At 45.1% G+C, this 17,165-nt stretch overlaps 1 protein-coding gene across 1 annotated transcript; it reads right to left on the minus strand.

The window, feature by feature from the left end:
- Positions 1-300: 300 nt before the first annotated feature.
- On the minus strand, positions 301-15,795 carry LOC128462298 (serine/threonine-protein phosphatase with EF-hands 2). Its single transcript, XM_053447626.1, has 17 exons — positions 15,744-15,795; positions 15,626-15,643; positions 15,259-15,386; positions 14,573-14,627; positions 14,228-14,403; positions 13,985-14,099; positions 13,849-13,895; positions 13,603-13,769; positions 12,260-12,296; positions 11,589-11,738; positions 10,684-11,025; positions 10,375-10,560; positions 10,113-10,255; positions 9,912-10,018; positions 9,491-9,654; positions 9,285-9,372; positions 301-485 (listed from the first exon to the last, which is right to left on the minus strand). The coding sequence occupies exons 1-17, from the start codon at positions 15,793-15,795 to the stop codon at positions 301-303; spliced, it is 2,160 nt and encodes a 719-aa protein (XP_053303601.1).
- Between the last annotated feature and the right edge of the window lie 1,370 nt (positions 15,796-17,165).

Raw genomic sequence — 17,165 nt, forward strand, 5'->3', positions numbered from 1 at the left:
TTATTTAACTAAACAGGTAATCCAGAAATTATGCAAAATCTCAAAAAAAAAATACCTCACACTTCTTGGATAAACATGATTGAAAATTGTATATTGTAAAATAATTTTATCAGCCAACAGTCTAAGAGGTAAAGAGGTAGAAAAGGTCTAGTTTGCACACTGTCAGCCCCCCCCCTCCCCCCCCCAGCTCACGCAGGTGAGATGCTACTGGTTCTGAATCCCCACAGATGAGTGTCCCAGTGTATTTGTGGCAGTTCTCAAAGCAGCAGCTACAGCAGCTTTAGCTCCTGGTCCAGCCTCTCAGGTATGTGAGGAGAGGTCCACCAGCCGGAAGGCCTCCATGAACTCATTGATGTCGATGCTCCCATCCTTGTTGAAGTCGATGCTCTGGGCCAGGTCTGCGATGGCCTCGCCGCTGATCTCAGTCTTCAGATGCGAGCTCAGCAGCTTCCAGGTCTGACGAAACTCTTCGAAAGAGATCGAACCTGCACGGCGACATGGAAACCATGGTCATAGATATGATACAGTGCAATTGGGTGTGAATTTAAATACAAACATGGATTGTGTGGATTTCCATGTGGTTCTGTATATCTTCAGTTCATATTTTAAGGCCTTGTTTAGGCATGCGCTCCACTGTGTATCATTTTTTCCTCTACAGATGCATTGTATTAGCCTGGATGCCAGACGAACTTAGCCCCGCCCACAACATTTTTGGTCGGGCAGTTCGGTCTGGAGTCGCTCCATTGGGAAAAAATTATGGGGCGTGTTTCAACTGACCAGGAAGTAAAATTCCTCTTCGCTCAATTGGATAGACCTACAACCAATCAGAGCAACGTAGTATGTGACGTATGCTAAGCAACGCATTGTGAGTTATTTACTGGGTTGACACCGGACGCTTCAGCGCAGCGCCAAGCCTTAAATAACAGCTGGCTCCCATCCACTCCCATGTTAAAACTTTGTGCCGGTCACACCGGAGGCTGAAGCACCGCAAGGCAGCCTTGGCGCAGCGCGGTGCTTCAGCCTCCGGTGTGACCGGCACAAAGCCGTGCAGCGATCTACTGGATCAACGGGTGATATTATTAGCGCTGCCCGGCGGTTCAGCGTCGCTTCAGCGTCCGTTGTGAACAGCCAAGCGCCGGGGTGATAGGGATTAGCGCGGTGCTCTGGCGTCGCCTCCACGTTCTGTGTTCCTCTTTAAAAATGAATGCGCTGTCGATGTCTTCTAAAACAGACTCAATGGCAGCATCTACACATCTCAGCTCGCCAGCGGCAGGCATGTTTGTTGAAAACGAATTCAACCCGAGGGCACTTTGGTGACGTGGTTGATTACGTCACCGTTGATCATCTGTCAATCATCGTATAAAGCCCGCCCTGACAATCTGATTGGCCCGGTCCGGCCACAATTTTTTCCCAATGGAGCGACCCCAGACCGAACTGCCCGACCAAATCTGTTGTGGGCGGGGCTAAGTTCGTCTGGCATCCAGGCTAGTGTAACAGTATACTTTGTTAAGATGGCCATGACGCAATTATTCAGCACCGATATAATATTGTTGTTTTTAAAGCTGAAACATAATTAAGTCTTTAGGAACTCTATAATGACCCTTCATTGGCCTCAGATGTGATGCTTAATAAAGAGGTCAACTTCATAGGAAATAGGAATCTAAGAACTAAAGATCTTAAAGGATGATGTTGGTCTCCTATGATGTTGGTTACCACTTGTCAATAATAAATCGTAGAAATGAAGTAGTATCAGTAAGGTAGACAATAAATGCTGTATGTCGCTATGACCAAACATTGGAATATCGATTTACTAGAAGTTATTATAGAGGAGAGTGAAGAGGAATTTGAGGAGACCGAAGACAAAGAGGAGAAAATGGAGACGATTATAAAGCTTGAGGTATTATTGATTCCATTTCAGTTATTGACTCTATTTTAATAATTCCGTGCGAAATGTATAAGATAATTCACCCCCAATTTTGTTAAATTGGTTCAGCTTCAAAGCACATGAGTAATAACTGTTTTGTTTCACAGGAAAGTAAATCAAAGCAGGCGACTGCAGGTGGTCTGCAAGAAGCCCCACAAAGAGAAAGAGAAGCCAGAGCTGCACTGGAGATGAACTTGAAGCAAGAAAAAGCTCAAATAGCTCATCTGCGAAAAGCCCCGTGGAGAGAAAGCGAAGCCAGAGCTGCACTGAAGATGGACTGGATGCAAGAACAAGCACGAGCAGAAATAGCTAGTCTGCGAGAGAAGAGTCAGCACATGAAGGCACGAGGGGAGAACTGCAAAGTCCAGAGGGGTGATGAGACTGGAGGCTCCCAGCAGCAGAGAGACAGAGAAGAAGTGATCCGTCTAACTCAGGAAAACCAACGTCTGGCTTTTGAGAACAAGAAGCTAAAATATGAAGTTCAGAGTGCTCTGGAGTTTAGTGAGGACAATGTCATCAACCTGAATCAGAGAAATGATCAAAATCACAAACTAGCTTCTGAGAAGAAGAGGCTACAAGATGACCTTGAGGAGGCTCTGCACCTTGCTCATGAGGCTATCATCTCCCAGGAGCAGGACACAGATAAACTGGACCAGCTGAAACTGAAAGAACACCAACTGGCTTCTGAGAACAAGGAGCTACAAGACGAACTTCAGGGTGCTTTACATGAGATAATGATTGCTCATCAGTCCGTCATCTCCAAGCAGCATAAGGAAACCGATGAAGTGATCCGCCTGAGACGGACAATTTACAGATTAGCTTCTGAGAAGAAGACGCTACAAAGTGAACTTGATGACGCTCTACGTGAGAAGGACCTTGCTCATCAGGTGGTCATCTCCAAGCAGCATAAGGAAACCGATGAAGTGATCCGCCTGAGACGGACAATTTACAGATTGGCTTCTGAGAAGAAGACGCTACAAGGTGAACTTGAGGGTGCTGTATGTGAGAAAGACCTTGCTCATCAGGCTTTCTTCTCCCAGCACCAGGAGGACACAGATAAACTGGACCTGCTGACCCAAGAAAATCATCAACTTGCTTCTGAGATCCGGAGGCTACAAGGTGAACTTGAGAGTGCTGTATGTGAGAAAGACATTGCTCATCAGGCTGTCATCTCCCAGCAGCAGGAGGACACAGATAAAGTGAACCGCCTGTGTCGGAAAGTTAACAAAATTGCTTCTGAGAGGAAGAGTCTACAGAGTGAACTTGATGACGCTCTACGTGAGAAGGACCTTGCTCATCAGGCGGTCATCTCCCAGCACCAGGAGGACACAGCTAAACTGGACCAGCTGACCCAAGAAAATCATCAACTTGCTTCTGAGATCCGGAGGCTACAAGGTGAACTTGAGAGTGCTGTATGTGAGAAAGACATTGCTCATCAGGCTGTCATCTCCCAGCAGCAGAAGGACACAGATAAAGTGAACCGCCTGTGTCGGAAAGTTAACAAAATTGCTTCTGAGAGGAAGAGTCTACAGAGTGAACTTGATGACGCTCTACGTGAGAAGGACCTTGCTCATCAGGCTGTCATCTCCCAGCACCAGGAGGACACAGCTAAACTGGACCAGCTGACCCAAGAAAATCATCAACTTGCTTCTGAGATCCGGAGGCTACAAGGTGAACTTGAGAGTGCTGTATGTGAGAAAGACATTGCTCATCAGGCTGTCATCTCCCAGCACCAGGAAGACACAGCTAAACTGGACCAGCTGACCAAAGAAAATCATCAACTTGCTTCTGAGATCAGGAGGCTACAAGGTGAACTTGATGACGCTCTACGTGAGAAGGACCTTGCTCATCAGGCTGTCATCTCCCAGCAGCAGGAGGACACAGATAAAGTGAACCGCCTGTGTCGGAAAGTTAACAAAATTGCTTCTGAGAGGAAAAGTCTACAGAGTGAACTTGATGATGCGCTCCGTGAGAAGGACCTTGCTCATCAGGCTGTCATCTCCCAGCACCAGGAGGACACAGCTAAACTGGACCAGCTGACCAAAGAAAATCATCAACTTGCTTCTGAGATCAGGAGGCTACAAGGTGAACTTGATGACGCTCTACGTGAGAAGGACCTTGCTCATCAGGCTGTCATCTCCCAGCAGCAGGAGGACACAGATAAAGTGAACCGCCTGTGTCGGAAAGTTAACAAAATTGCTTCTGAGAGGAAGAGTCTACAAAGTGAACTTGATGGCGCTCTACGTGAGAAGGACCTTGCTCATCAGGAGGTCATCTCCCAGCACCAGGAGGACACAGATAAACTGGACCTGCTGACCAAAGAAAATCATCAACTTGCTTCTGAGATCCAGAGGCTACAAGGTGAACTTGAGAGTGCTGTATGTGAGAAAGACCTTGCTCATCAGGCTGTCATCTCCCAGCACCAGGAGGACACAGATAAAGCGAACCGCCTGTGTCGGAAAGTTAACAAAATTGCTTCTGAGAGGAAGAGTCTACAGAGTGAACTTGATGACGCGCTCCGTGAGAAGGACCTTGCTCATCAGGCTTTCATCTCCCAGCACCAGGAGGACACAGCTAAACTGGACCAGCTTACTCAGGAAAATCACCAGCTGGCTTCTGAGAACAAGAAGCTACAATATGAGCTTCAGGATGCTCTAGGTGAGAGTCAGCTCGCTCGAAGTTACGGCCAGAAAGAAAGAGAAGCTCGCATCAGACTCGATGAAGACATGAAGAACGCTAGAGACCTGAACTTTCGACTATATCGAAAATACTTGAGGCTAAAAGACGCCTCATCAGATGCAGAGGAGATGATGCTAAGTATGGAGAGCAAACCCATCAGAGCTCCCTGTCAACGACATGAAGAAATCAGGGAACAGAAAGATGATATCACATCCAAGAATCCAGCTACGATTACTAAGCGCCAACATACGGTCGATACGTTCAAAGTAGAACAGTCAGAGAACAAGACAAGACAGGCCCAACCTGAAGGTGCCCTAAAACAGGAAAAGATACAAAGGGTTGTCTTGGAGGAGCAAAGCAAACACACTGCATCTGATTTTGGAAAAGAAACAAAGAGAGCTGCTCAAATTGGTTCTGCTCTTGAAAAAGAAAGTACCACAAGAACATGTCCTCAGGTTAAGGGTGCTATGGTCAATGAAGGCAAATTTGTGATCAAGCGGGAGCGTAGGCTTCCAAACCGCCTTGAAGGTCCAAGACCAGGTGAAAGAGTAGTGTACACAACAATCTCTAAATTGAATTTAAGCCGGAAGAGCGGATACTTTCAAGCAACAGCTAGGGATGCACCGATATGGAAATTGTTGCCCGATACCGATGTTTAAAACAACAATCTAGCCGATAATGATATTTGTTTATTCTGTTTTTGTTTTTATTAGGGCTGTGAAATAATAAAAAATTTGAATCAAATTATTAACAGTTGTCTGTGGATTAATCATGATTAATCACATATTACCGATTATCTCTGTATATTTTTGTGAGAACAAAAAGATTCATGACAAAAGACACATATATACATCCAGAGGGGTGATGAGACTGGAGGCTCCCAGCAGCAGAGAGACAGAGAAGAACTGATCCGTCTAACTCAGGTGCACCGATATGGAAATTCTTGGCTGATATATGTCAATGACTTTCCCTTAAGAATAAAGCTCTCCTCATCTCGTATTAACAGATCGAATGAAAATACAAGACAAAAGTTTGTACTTCTCACTCCTTTTTCAAATATGTAGATTAAATCATAAGTTTAGATTTGTTCCCACAATGCTGGGTTGTGGCAGCGACTCGTACTACTTTCTAAGATACATAATTAGCAGATGAACTTATAATAAAACACTTTGATAGTGTTGATCATTAACATTTTTAATTTACGATGAAAGGAAATGAAGCGTATGAAGCCTTTTAGTGTGAAAGAGTCCAGCGGAAGTCGTTAGTGTCGGTTGACGGAAGCTGACGGTGGAGGGAGGACCGGAGACTGCGGAGATAAACCAGTGCCACAATAAGTACATGTCTTCAGCTCAAGGGAGTTATAATCAAGGAAGGAAAAACATTGAAGAGGCTGCAGCGTTTGCTTCCAGCCCAGTCACGTTCACTGCAGTGATTTGATGATACACACAGTGTTGGAGGATATTATAAACCTATTAATGACTTGGCTCTGTAACTTTGCTGTTAATAGATTCTAAACGTAATTTGCTTTAAGTCTTTCTTTTTATTTTTAAATTAAAAGGTTTGTGTGGAACAGTTCACCACCTCACGTCTGCATCGCCACTTTCCCGTCTCCAAAACGTTCGTACGCATGGGTCAGAGTTTGTGTGGAAAAGACTGTTTTTATAAATCCCAACGTTTGCGTGAGAAGTGGCGTACGCACGTTTCAGGCCCCGTTCTGTGCGTACGTAACGGTTCTAAATGTGACTCCTGCAGGGTAGGCTAGGCGAGGGCCACACACCTCCACCACATGGCCCAGTGTGAGGACTTTGGCCTGGCACAGTTTCTGAGGTAGGCCTGGTTCTACATCATATCGGAACCGAGTCCCGTGAACCACTGGCTCTTTGAGGAGCCAGAGCAGAGAGTCACAGTTCTTCAGTCTGTCCTTATGGAACATTCCCCACATTTTGAGCTGGTCTCATCAAAATTTCGTAGAAAGTCTTACTCAAAGTAATGCACTAGAATTCGTATGAATTCCACGTAATAATGAGTCAGGAGGCTGGGGACACCTGACATGTGCTTCTATCTCTTCGTGAAAACAAAAAACATGGCGGTCATCCCTCTAACCCTAACCCTGATCTGAAAAATACGTATGAACTCTGCACCACGGTGATTCAGCAGAGTGAGAGACACATAGGCTTGAGTGGAGAATACGTAATTTACCCTTGACACCCGACATTTAACGGAGGAAACAGCGGAGAAGTTCTTCAACATGGATGACAATAAATTAATAATTGAAGTGAAGAAGTACAGTGACCTTAGTACTGCAAGCTAGACTATTATGCAGCTGTAGACACAACACGGGGTCCCTGGGCCTGAGAAGGAAAGAAAATGAGTTTAATGTGGCTATTAAATGTGACTAAAACTAGACTCAAATGTTCTGAGTTTTTGTCGAAGAAAACTAGAGTTAACCAAAAAGGATCAAAATGACTAAATGTGACTAAAACTTATATGCATTTTCATATAAAGACTAAGACAAAATCAAAAATTGCTGCCAAAATTAACACTGTTTCTCAGCCTCGTGGCCAACACTTTGGACAAAAGTTTATAATCAGTGCAGAGCAGAGCTACTGGTCGCCAGTTCTTTATCTCCTGAAGATCTTTTTTGGGGAGAAGGGTGAGGACCGCCATCCTGCAGCTTAAAGGAAGCTGTCCTTTGTTGTGCTGTCTCTGAGGACCAACAGCAGATCTCCTCCAATCACAGGCCAGAAAACTTTGTAAAAATCTGCAGGAAGTCTGTCGATGCCCGGAGCATTGCCGTTCTTTATCCTCTGCAGCGCAGCATGTAGTTCTTCAGCAGACAATTTGAGAAAATCTTCTTCAATCAAAAAATTGTCCACACTGTTCTCCTCCTGTGAACTGTATGTCGCTCTGTGGCTGCATCGGATCAGATGTCCCTCTTTCCCATAGCCAAAACACATCATTTTACCTGATGTAACATGCACCGTGTAATAAAATTCCTCAATTTTTAATCTAAAGACCAAGTTTAATTCTTCCTCACTCTTTTTTAGCATCATGAATACACTGTCATACCCAACAACCTCACCTATAGCCAGACTGACCTCTTCCACCGAGCAGTCCATTGCCGGACACATACACCGGCAGCTACCGACTTACCTGCTGCTACTGACACTATTACTCACAAAGGAACAAAACACCTCTAATATAAGTAAAGAATGAAAGAGCAAAGAGGTCAAGACGGACAGACAGACGGACAGACAGCATGTTGACTCTTTTTTGCAGACGTTAGTCTATAACAGGGAACTTAAAGGAAGTTGAAAACAAGAGGAGGCGAGCCGAGCTCAGCTGGACCCTGGATGCAGCTGGTCGGGAACATTGTCTGCCAGAAAAGTAAACCTATGACTTTGTGTTGTTGAACGTCTTTGTCATTACCTAGCATGTTGATTACTTGTTTCACTGAAGCCATGTTCATTTTAATACCAAGTTCATTTGTATACAGTAGGCTAACCTTTTACAGCCGTGAGAGTACGATGTATGTACAGTTGCAATCAGAATTACCCCCCCCCCCAAAGATTTTAAGAATTTATCATTTATAGTTACTTCAAAGAGCAAGATTCTGCTTTGGTTGACTTCTTTATGAGTTGAGTGAAAGAGAAAATCAACACGGTAATTGCATGATGTAGTATTTGTGTGTAACAGTAGCCTGGATGCCAGACGAACTTAGCCCCGCCCACAACATTTTGGTCGGGCAGTTCGGTCTGGAGTCGCTCCATTGGGAAAAAATTATGGGGCGTGTTTCAACTGACCAGGAAGTAAAATTCCTCTTCGCTCAATTGGATAGACCTACAACCAATCAGAGCAACGTAGTATGTGACGTATGCTAAGCAACGCATTGTGAGTTATTTACTGGGTTCACACCGGACGCTTCAGCGCAGCGCCAAGCCTTAAATAACAGCTGGCTCCCATCCACTCCCATGTTAAAACTTTGTGCCGGTCACACCGGAGGCTGAAGCACCGCGCTGCGCCAAGGCTGCCTCGCGGTGCTTCAGCCTCCGGTGTGACCGGCACAAAGCCGTGCAGCGATCTACTGGATCAACGGGTGATATTATTAGCGCTGCCCGGCGGTTCAGCGTCGCTTCAGTGTCCGTTGTGAACAGCCAAGCGCCGGGGCGATAAGGATTAGCGCGGTGCTTTGGCGTCGCCTCCACGTTCTGTGTTCCTCTTTCAAAATGAATGCGCTGTCGATGGCTTCTAAAACAGACTCAATGGCAGCATCTACACATCTCAGCTCGCCAGCGGCAGGCATCTTTGTTGAAAACGAATTCAACCCAAGGGCACTTTGATGACGTGGTTGATTACGTCACCGTTGATCATCTGTCAATCATCGTATAAAGCCCGCCCTGACAATCTGATTGGCCCGGTCGGGCCATAATTTTTTCCCAATGGAGCGACTCCAGACCGAACTGCCCGACCAAAAATGTTGTGGGCGGGGCTAAGTTCGTCTGGCATCCAGGCTAGCATTGTATCTGAAGAGTACGTCAATCTCTTATAGGTACACCGCTGTGGTAAGACCACATAGAAAAGCAGGGGTGTTATATTCCCAGCAAACGAAAGGAAAAGCTAAGAAAAAGCAGAGAAAGCCATTGAGGGTGTGTTTGAGAATTAGGCTGAGCTTCTTACTGACCAGAGTGATCTGTGTCTATGATTCGAAAGATGGTTTCCAGGTTTGAATGGTTCTTGTACATAGTCTCCAGGATGCTGGTGTCAGATATCTGTCATGAAAAAGACGAATTTATAATGATTATGCAGCACTGTGTGTCTAGGATGAGAAACATGTGAAGAAAACACACACACACACACACACACAGATTCCAATCAAATAAATCTGACCTCCAGATTGGGCTCAGTGATGGAGAGCTCCCTTATCCACTGCTGGTAATCTACCATGCTGTACTGGGTGCTGCTGACAAGCTGAGGGCGGAGCACCCTCCAGGGCAGACCCAGCTTCAGCACATTCTCTGTGGCACTGGCCCAGTGCCTCAGACTGATCATCCCTGAGACACATACCAGAGGAAGGTTATTGTTACTAAACCACTATTTACATCCTGATACACTTATACAATTAGTAATAAACAGACTGTATGTAAAGATGGACGACAAGACTGCTCCCCAAATGTGACATTTCTGGAGAGTTAGAGAAACTGGAGACATGTCGTTCATCTTTGTTTACAGTCGATAGTAATGACAAAGAATTCTTATGTTTTATATCAGGGTGTTAAAATGAATATTTACTGCTCAGTGTAATTTTGACCTGTGTTGTTAGGATCAAACTCCTGGAAAGCACTGATGAGATCTGACTTATGCACAAACAGTTGTTCCCTCAGGGCCCGTAGCGCTGATCTCTCCGTCCAGCCAACACTGAGACAAGGACCACGGAGAGAAAACAACATTTGAATTCAACTGTATAACTTGGAACAACTGGGAAAACAAACGGTGAAATCCTAATCTTAACCTTTGTCTCAGGGTGAGCTCTCTGCACGTCCGGCTGGCCTGGTACTGAATGAAGTGTGGGACCAGGTCAGGGCCCATTCTGATGTAGGCTCCTCTGTTGCTGCCCTCCTCATAGTAGTTTGAGGCCGAAAATATTGTCAGCACCTGGATGCAACAGAAGACTCTTGGTAAATGCTGACTTATTAACAGTAGCAGCAGTCCAAGGCTACACGTACTTTTCTCTCCCTCCAAAATCAGTGAGCTGTGTGGCTGTTTGTGTTCACCTTGTGGTTGTGGCAGAACTCGTAGCCGTCCTGTTTGCACTCATGGGAGCGGATGAGGAGCTGCAGGTTGTGTCTCCTCAGCACCTCCTCAGTGACGTCTGGACCCCAGTAGCAGCCTCCACCTCGCACCTCATTGGGAACGCAGCCATTTTGGGGCATGGGGTCACTCCACAACACGTCCACTATCTGGTTGAAGAACCACACATGTACAAACACTGCATGTTTCAAATCACTTGGCGAAGGACTGTCAGAAATGGTTTCCATCAACCCAAACAGTTGGGGTGATGGATTTTCTTGTCCCACTTTTACCTGTTTCCACTCATGCTCGTCTGTCTCTGTTGTCGCCCTGCACTCTGGGTCAGAGTCAGATCTCTGCAGCTCACCATAGGGCTGGTCAAGCCCAGCCAGCCTGCGCCTCCTCTTGAGCTCCTCCTCCACCGACCAACTGAGCTGACGGCTCATTGGCAGGTTGTGCAGTGAGCGGCGAGGTAGGTTATACCACTGAGGTGGCGGCGAGCGGTGGTGGCTAAAAGAGCACACTCGACGCCTGGCTTCCACTGGACCACTGGCTTCTCTGTCATTGTTGTTCATGGTTTTATCATCGTTTACTGAATGATGGGTCGTCTTAGGAGGCCTGAGGGCCGACACGTACTGCACACATTCAAAAACACACACCTTAAACACACAAACACAGCTGTCTGGGAAATGTTCTGATAATATCCCGAGATTTGCAGCACAAAATGTATTAAATTAAAGGGGACATACTCATATTCAGGTTCATAATTTTAACTTTGTTTACATACTCAGTTTACTGTTACAATTTATGTTCATTGCTGCAGCTCCTCTTTTCAGCCTCTGTCTGAAACACTTGGTTTAAGCTCCTGTCTCTTTAAAGCCCGCCTCCTGTTAATACCCAGTCTGTTGTGATTGTTCAAACGCTTCCAGCACGTGTATGTAAAATCAGCCTCCTCTCTCACTTTGCTTTGTTAAGTCGACGCGACCGACTAGCCATTTGTCGTTCATGTGAAGGTTTGGCACATCAAAATGGTGCGGAAGTATCAGCTGGACCACCAGCTGATTATTGAGGGGCCTCAGCGTTTTCTGAAATGGACTTTGGGCTTTTTAACTACACAGTTACTGAGAAAAAGCCTATAGCGCACCAGAAGAAAAAACATAGTATGTCTCCTTTGATTGATGCCGAAGTCCTCTCTTACTTTGTGTCTGTCCACTCTGGCTATCATGTCGAGGTCTGTCGTGTCGGAGATCCCTCCGTGCACCACCAGCACCTTATGATCGATCACTGTGGCCAGGGGCAGCCAGCTGAAGATCTTCTTGACAAGCTTCAGGATCTTCTTGCCATGCACCTGCAGACCAAGTCATGAACTCAATATCTTATTTGTGTGTTTATTTTAACAATCAATGGTTGGATTGCCATGAAATTTCAGTCGATCTCTGAATTGTAGTAACTTTGGTGATTTGATACCTTGTCCTCAGCTATACTTTGTGTTTAGTGCAAATCAGGATATGGTAGCATGCTGGCACAAGAAAAATATGCTAAATATCATACTATACTATATTTACAGCCCAACAGAGCTACTAGCATGGTTCTACAGTCTTAGTAAATGCCATAAAAATATAAAAACCAACAATGTGCTGGCCCATCTCTAAATAATTCCTGTAGCACCTATGGCCATTTGTTCCTTTCAGAATTCATAAATCTTTAAAAACAGCTCACAAAGATAAAGATTTCCAAGTCCAGGTTTACTGAGGGTACTACTCAAACTATTACTTTATTAGAGAAGTAAAGGATAAATAGTTCTTCAACCATAGAGGACAGAGTGATGTCCTGAAATAATGAGGTTAAAGCTAAATGAATAAGACCTACCCTGTATTTGCCCAGAACTTCTTTAGTGAAACCATATCTGGAGAATACAAAATAAGCAGATTAGTGTATTCATCAGCTGTAGGTTGTATATAAACAGAATGCTCTGTGTATAAAGTTGTATGAAGCATTACTCGGGTTAGGGCAGTGATTTTCAACCAGTGTGCCGTGAGAGATCATCAGGTGTGCCGTGGGAAATGATCTAATATCTAGTGTTGCACCGAAGTATCGGCCGAACATCGGTAGCGGCAGATATTTGCCTCGTTTACCGACATCTGCACATCGGTAATAAACGTGACTTTCACCGATATCATTGGTATTTGTGGTTAAACCGCTGGGCAGGTGCCGCGCCTGGGGGAGCAGTCGCCCTCCTCTCCACGACGCCGTTGACTCGGCGTGCGGCACGCCTCGACGTTTTTTTTGGAGGGGGGGGGGTCCTATTTTCTTTAGGACCTCCCCGCCTTCTTTAGGAGGTGCTTTCTTTCTCTTGGACCGTGGGGCGGTGTCCGTCGCCGGTGCGGAAGGCGGGCCGTTAGAGGGGACCGGGTACGGCGGTCGGCGGGCAGCGACTCTGGACGCGTGTCGGGACCTTCTTGCGGATCACCTCAGCTACGGCGCCCGCTGGGGGAACCCTCCGTTCGCGCTGGGGGGGGGGGGGGGGGGGGGGGGGGGGGGGCACCCTGCGGTGCGCCTCGGCTGGCGCCTAGCAGCCAGAACTGGTGCGGACCAGGGGAATCCGACTGTTTAATTAAAACAAAGCATCGCGAAGGCCCACGGTGGGTGTTGACGCAATGTGATTTCTGCCCAGTGCTCTGAATGTCAAAGTGAAGAAGTTCAATGAAGCGCGGGTAAACGGCGGGAGTAACTATTGGCACTCAAAACAGGTCAATCTGTTTTAGACAGGGTTAAAATGTCCTGTTTTAAATGATCCTTGTGGTATTTTGACCAAAATATGTTACAGACATTTCAATAAGACCCCAAGGAACCATATCAAATGTGATAAAATGGGTATAATATGTCTCCGTTAAATAAAGTTTAGTTAAATCAAAGATTGCTTCATAAATCTGATTCAATTTGTGCTCATTAAAAGGTAAGAGTTAGAAAGGGCTGAAATAATTTTATAGTTAGTCCATAGAGTGTCATTTTGGTTGGTGGTGTGCCCCAGGATTTTGTAAATGTAAAAAATGTGCCGCGGCTCAAAAAAGGTTGAAATTCACTGGGTTAGGGTGAGGACACTTAATCCAAAATCAAACCCTCAGTCTACAAAACCACTAATGTAAAAGCAACAGGCAGAATAAATATGATAAAGAAAATGAAAGCAAACTGAGAGCTATGGTCCTCTGCACCTCATGTTAACAATGTGGTCCTCATGGTTCCCTCTGTTGAGGTGCACGTCATTGGGGTAGACCAGCAGGAACCCAAACAAGATGAGCAGGATCTCCAAGGAGTTTTTGCCCCGATCCACAAAGTCTCCGTTGAAGACATACGGTTTCTCGGAGGACGGCAAACCATTCTGGACGGATCAAGTTCGAGGTCTTAATAAAGGTTAACATCGCTCACTGACAACGTGGTGATTTGCATGCTGTGAATACCTTATAGAATATCAACAGCAGGTCCTCGAGGTGTCCGTGCAAGTCCCCTGGGGAGGAACGATAAAGTGTTGATCAAAAGAATGTGTGAGAAAATTGAGGGGCAAAATGTGTCCATGGAAGGACTGCTGCTCTGTACCGCATATGGTGATCTCCTTCGTATGGCAGGTGGAGACATGAATGATGTTGGTAAGAGTTCTCAGGAGTCTCCAGGTCTCTCCGAGAAGCTGCAGAACGTAGCGAGCATGGAGCAGCTACTGGGGGGGAAAGGAATCAAGTATGAATAAACAGTGCCACAGAGAGAGGCAGATACGTTTCTGGTTTCAGCTTTGAAACCAAAAGCACAGAAAGCCGAGTGAGCTTTCTGTGCCCGTGTGCCTACTTGTTTGTGCTTGAAGGCCTCCACCAGCTTCGACACCCCGCAGAAGGTCATGGGGAAGATCAGGTGGGGGCCGGCATAGCTGTCTGGTACCTCGACGCTCTCGCAGCAGAAATACCTCTCCCACTCTGCGTGGTGGCAGATTTCATTCTCGCGAAAGATGTGCGATATGAGGTTTCCTGCGTAAGAAAGCCCGAGAGGGGAGAGAGAGGGGAGAGAGAGGGCAGGTATGTTCAGTTGCGGCGAGGGAAAGCCACTTTGCGGTCCTGAGCAGCGGCGTGCTGACTGTCAGTTATCTGATGAAATGTCAGTGAATTACAACAGGAGCTGAGATCTTCATTGTCTTACTCTCACTGCTGGCTGGGGTGAAGTGGTGCATCAGGAAGCCAAAGAAATTGTAGAGCTGTAGGACGAGATGAGAGAAAAGGAAACAATGAAAAAAAAATGTCAGGGGTGAAAAGGTTCTCGGACAGCAGCTGTGTGAGGCTGTGTAGTCCAGGCTAAATTATACAATTTAGGTCAGGGTTAGATGGTAATTAATATGTAAAAGTGTGCTATTGTGCATGAGGAAACTGTTCTTTTTCTAATGACAAATAAATCATCTTTTTATTTGCAGATTCTTAAGCCTGATCCGTTGCTCCTATTTTAGCCAGTTTCTTAGAAGATGAATTTAAAAACTTGACATGCTGGTGCTTTCAGATAAAGAGTCAGGTGATCACCGAAGTGATTTATCCACCATGGACTCTGAATATCTGTAGAGTTTCATGGCAGTCTGTCAAACATTTCACCATGAACCACACATGTCAGCTTTATGCTAGTGCTAGATGGAAGGTGAAGGGATCACCACACATCAATCCTCTGGAGACCATGAATGAATCATGGCACTCCATCCAGTAGTTGTACAGATATTTTGCAAAGTGGTGAACGGACATTGTTTCCCATCGTCCTTCATCCACCATGACGATAGCATGGCTCAGATTAAAGCTAGTGAAATGGTCACATCAAGGATCAGTTCATATTTCTTATGTGCAAACCTTAATCTGGTCCTGCTCTCCTGCGTATTCAATGGATTGGAAGATGTTCCACGTGCACCTGCGTCTCACCTCCAGCCGGGCCACGTACTGACGGTACCAGCGCTGGATCAACAGAGCCGCCCTGATTGCTGGGAAAGAGAAGAGGAGAGTCAATGCTACTCTTCCTCTGTCATGTTGCAATGCTTTCATTTACTGTGTCAGACTCACCAGTGGCAGCTTCAAAGAGCGTAGTAAAATGAATAGAGATGCAGTTGTTATGAGAGTTAACTCAAATAACGCATTAGGTTTAAACACAGGTGTAAAGACATAATAATGTCTTTACACCTGTGTTAATACTAATAATACTGGGAATAAAACTGATGTTCACCTGGAACTGAGATGGTCACTGAAAAAGGGAACGACAGACAGTTATTTCAATGTTCAGGACATTTCAAGGTAAACTTTGTTTGGCTATTCAACAAAATGTTTGTGGATACAGGGAGCACCTCTGTCACATTTCTTCAGCCGTAGTTCCGATTTTCGCATGCCACTTCCCATGACCCTTGTTTTCACTGTCCGAGACAAAGATACTTTGTGAGATGTCTGACCTTGAGTTTTTGCCACCTGTGAATAATGCAATAATAGAACAGTAGAACCGATTTCCCCGTAATTTTATCAATTTCATTTCAGATGAAGTTGTTAAGAATGTCTATTTTGAATAATTATAATAAATCTAATTGTTATTAGTTATAATTACTGGATTTTTGTTTCTTACATCATCATTGCAAAAGTATGAACAGAATCATTAGTTTTGTCAAGAAATGAATGTTATCAAATCAGAACATCCTTACCTGCCCTCGCTACATTTTTTCCATCCCTTCCTCTCACTCTCTCAGACACATTGTTTATTTTCTCCTGCAGATTTTCCAGCCACAAATCATCTGTGGGACTTTTCCACTTCCCACACACAGCCGCACCTGTCCCAGTGTCTGTAAATCTATTGCATGTCCCGTCCCTGAAGCTGCACACTCACAAAAGTCAGAAACAAACACACACTGGTGAAAATGCTCATGAGTTGCTGGGAGAGGTGTCTGAGACAAACCCCGTGATCACTTGAACAAAACAAGATGCAAAGTGGATTAGGATTAAAACCTTACTACACCTGGCATCTACGCTGAATAAACAGATGAGCGCTCTGATAAAGGGCAGCAGCTGCTTTGAAAGCAGGTTGTGTTGGCCTGTCGAATCAATGTGAATAATATGACAGCTGCTACTTCCACCCTACTTTCCCTATCTCCATGACCAGTAACCACTGGTTAGACTGATCCTTCTACTCTCAATAAATGCAATCATATAGTAACAGAATAAATATTATTTGAAAACATATCATGTGCAATCATTGTTTATTTCACTCGTCCATTGTGAACACAGCAGAATATGTAGCTTCAGATGCTTCAGCTGCAGATGCTGATGGCGTGTTCTGGTTCTGCTTGACCTTGATGGTTACCAGTGAGTTTTTGAGGGTTGTTGACATGTCCAAACAGATGGTGGGCATAAGTGTCTGTCCACAAAAACAGCCGGGGGAACAAGTGGATCAGGGAGGATGCTCAGAAAAAAGAAGTTGCATTAAAGGTTAATAGGTTTTTCCCTAACGCAAACAACATCCTTTCACCCTTTGTGGCAGTGTCCTGCAGTTTTTGTACAACCTTGCTAACTATATTGTTTCAATATTATGTGAAATATCCAATATTCATAACTCCTCTGATGATCACTACCTACTGCAGCTTTTGCTTAGTTTCACTGTCTCATGTAACTTGTTCATTTTATTCTGGTTTCTATTATTATTTCTTTAGGCACTGGATCTTCATTAATCTGTATAAGCAATGTTTTTATTTCGTTTACAAAGCACTACATATTCTTCATTCAAC

This window comes from Pleuronectes platessa, chromosome 19 (genome assembly GCF_947347685.1).
Source record: "Pleuronectes platessa chromosome 19, fPlePla1.1, whole genome shotgun sequence".
Lineage (NCBI taxonomy): Eukaryota > Metazoa > Chordata > Actinopteri > Pleuronectiformes > Pleuronectidae > Pleuronectes > Pleuronectes platessa.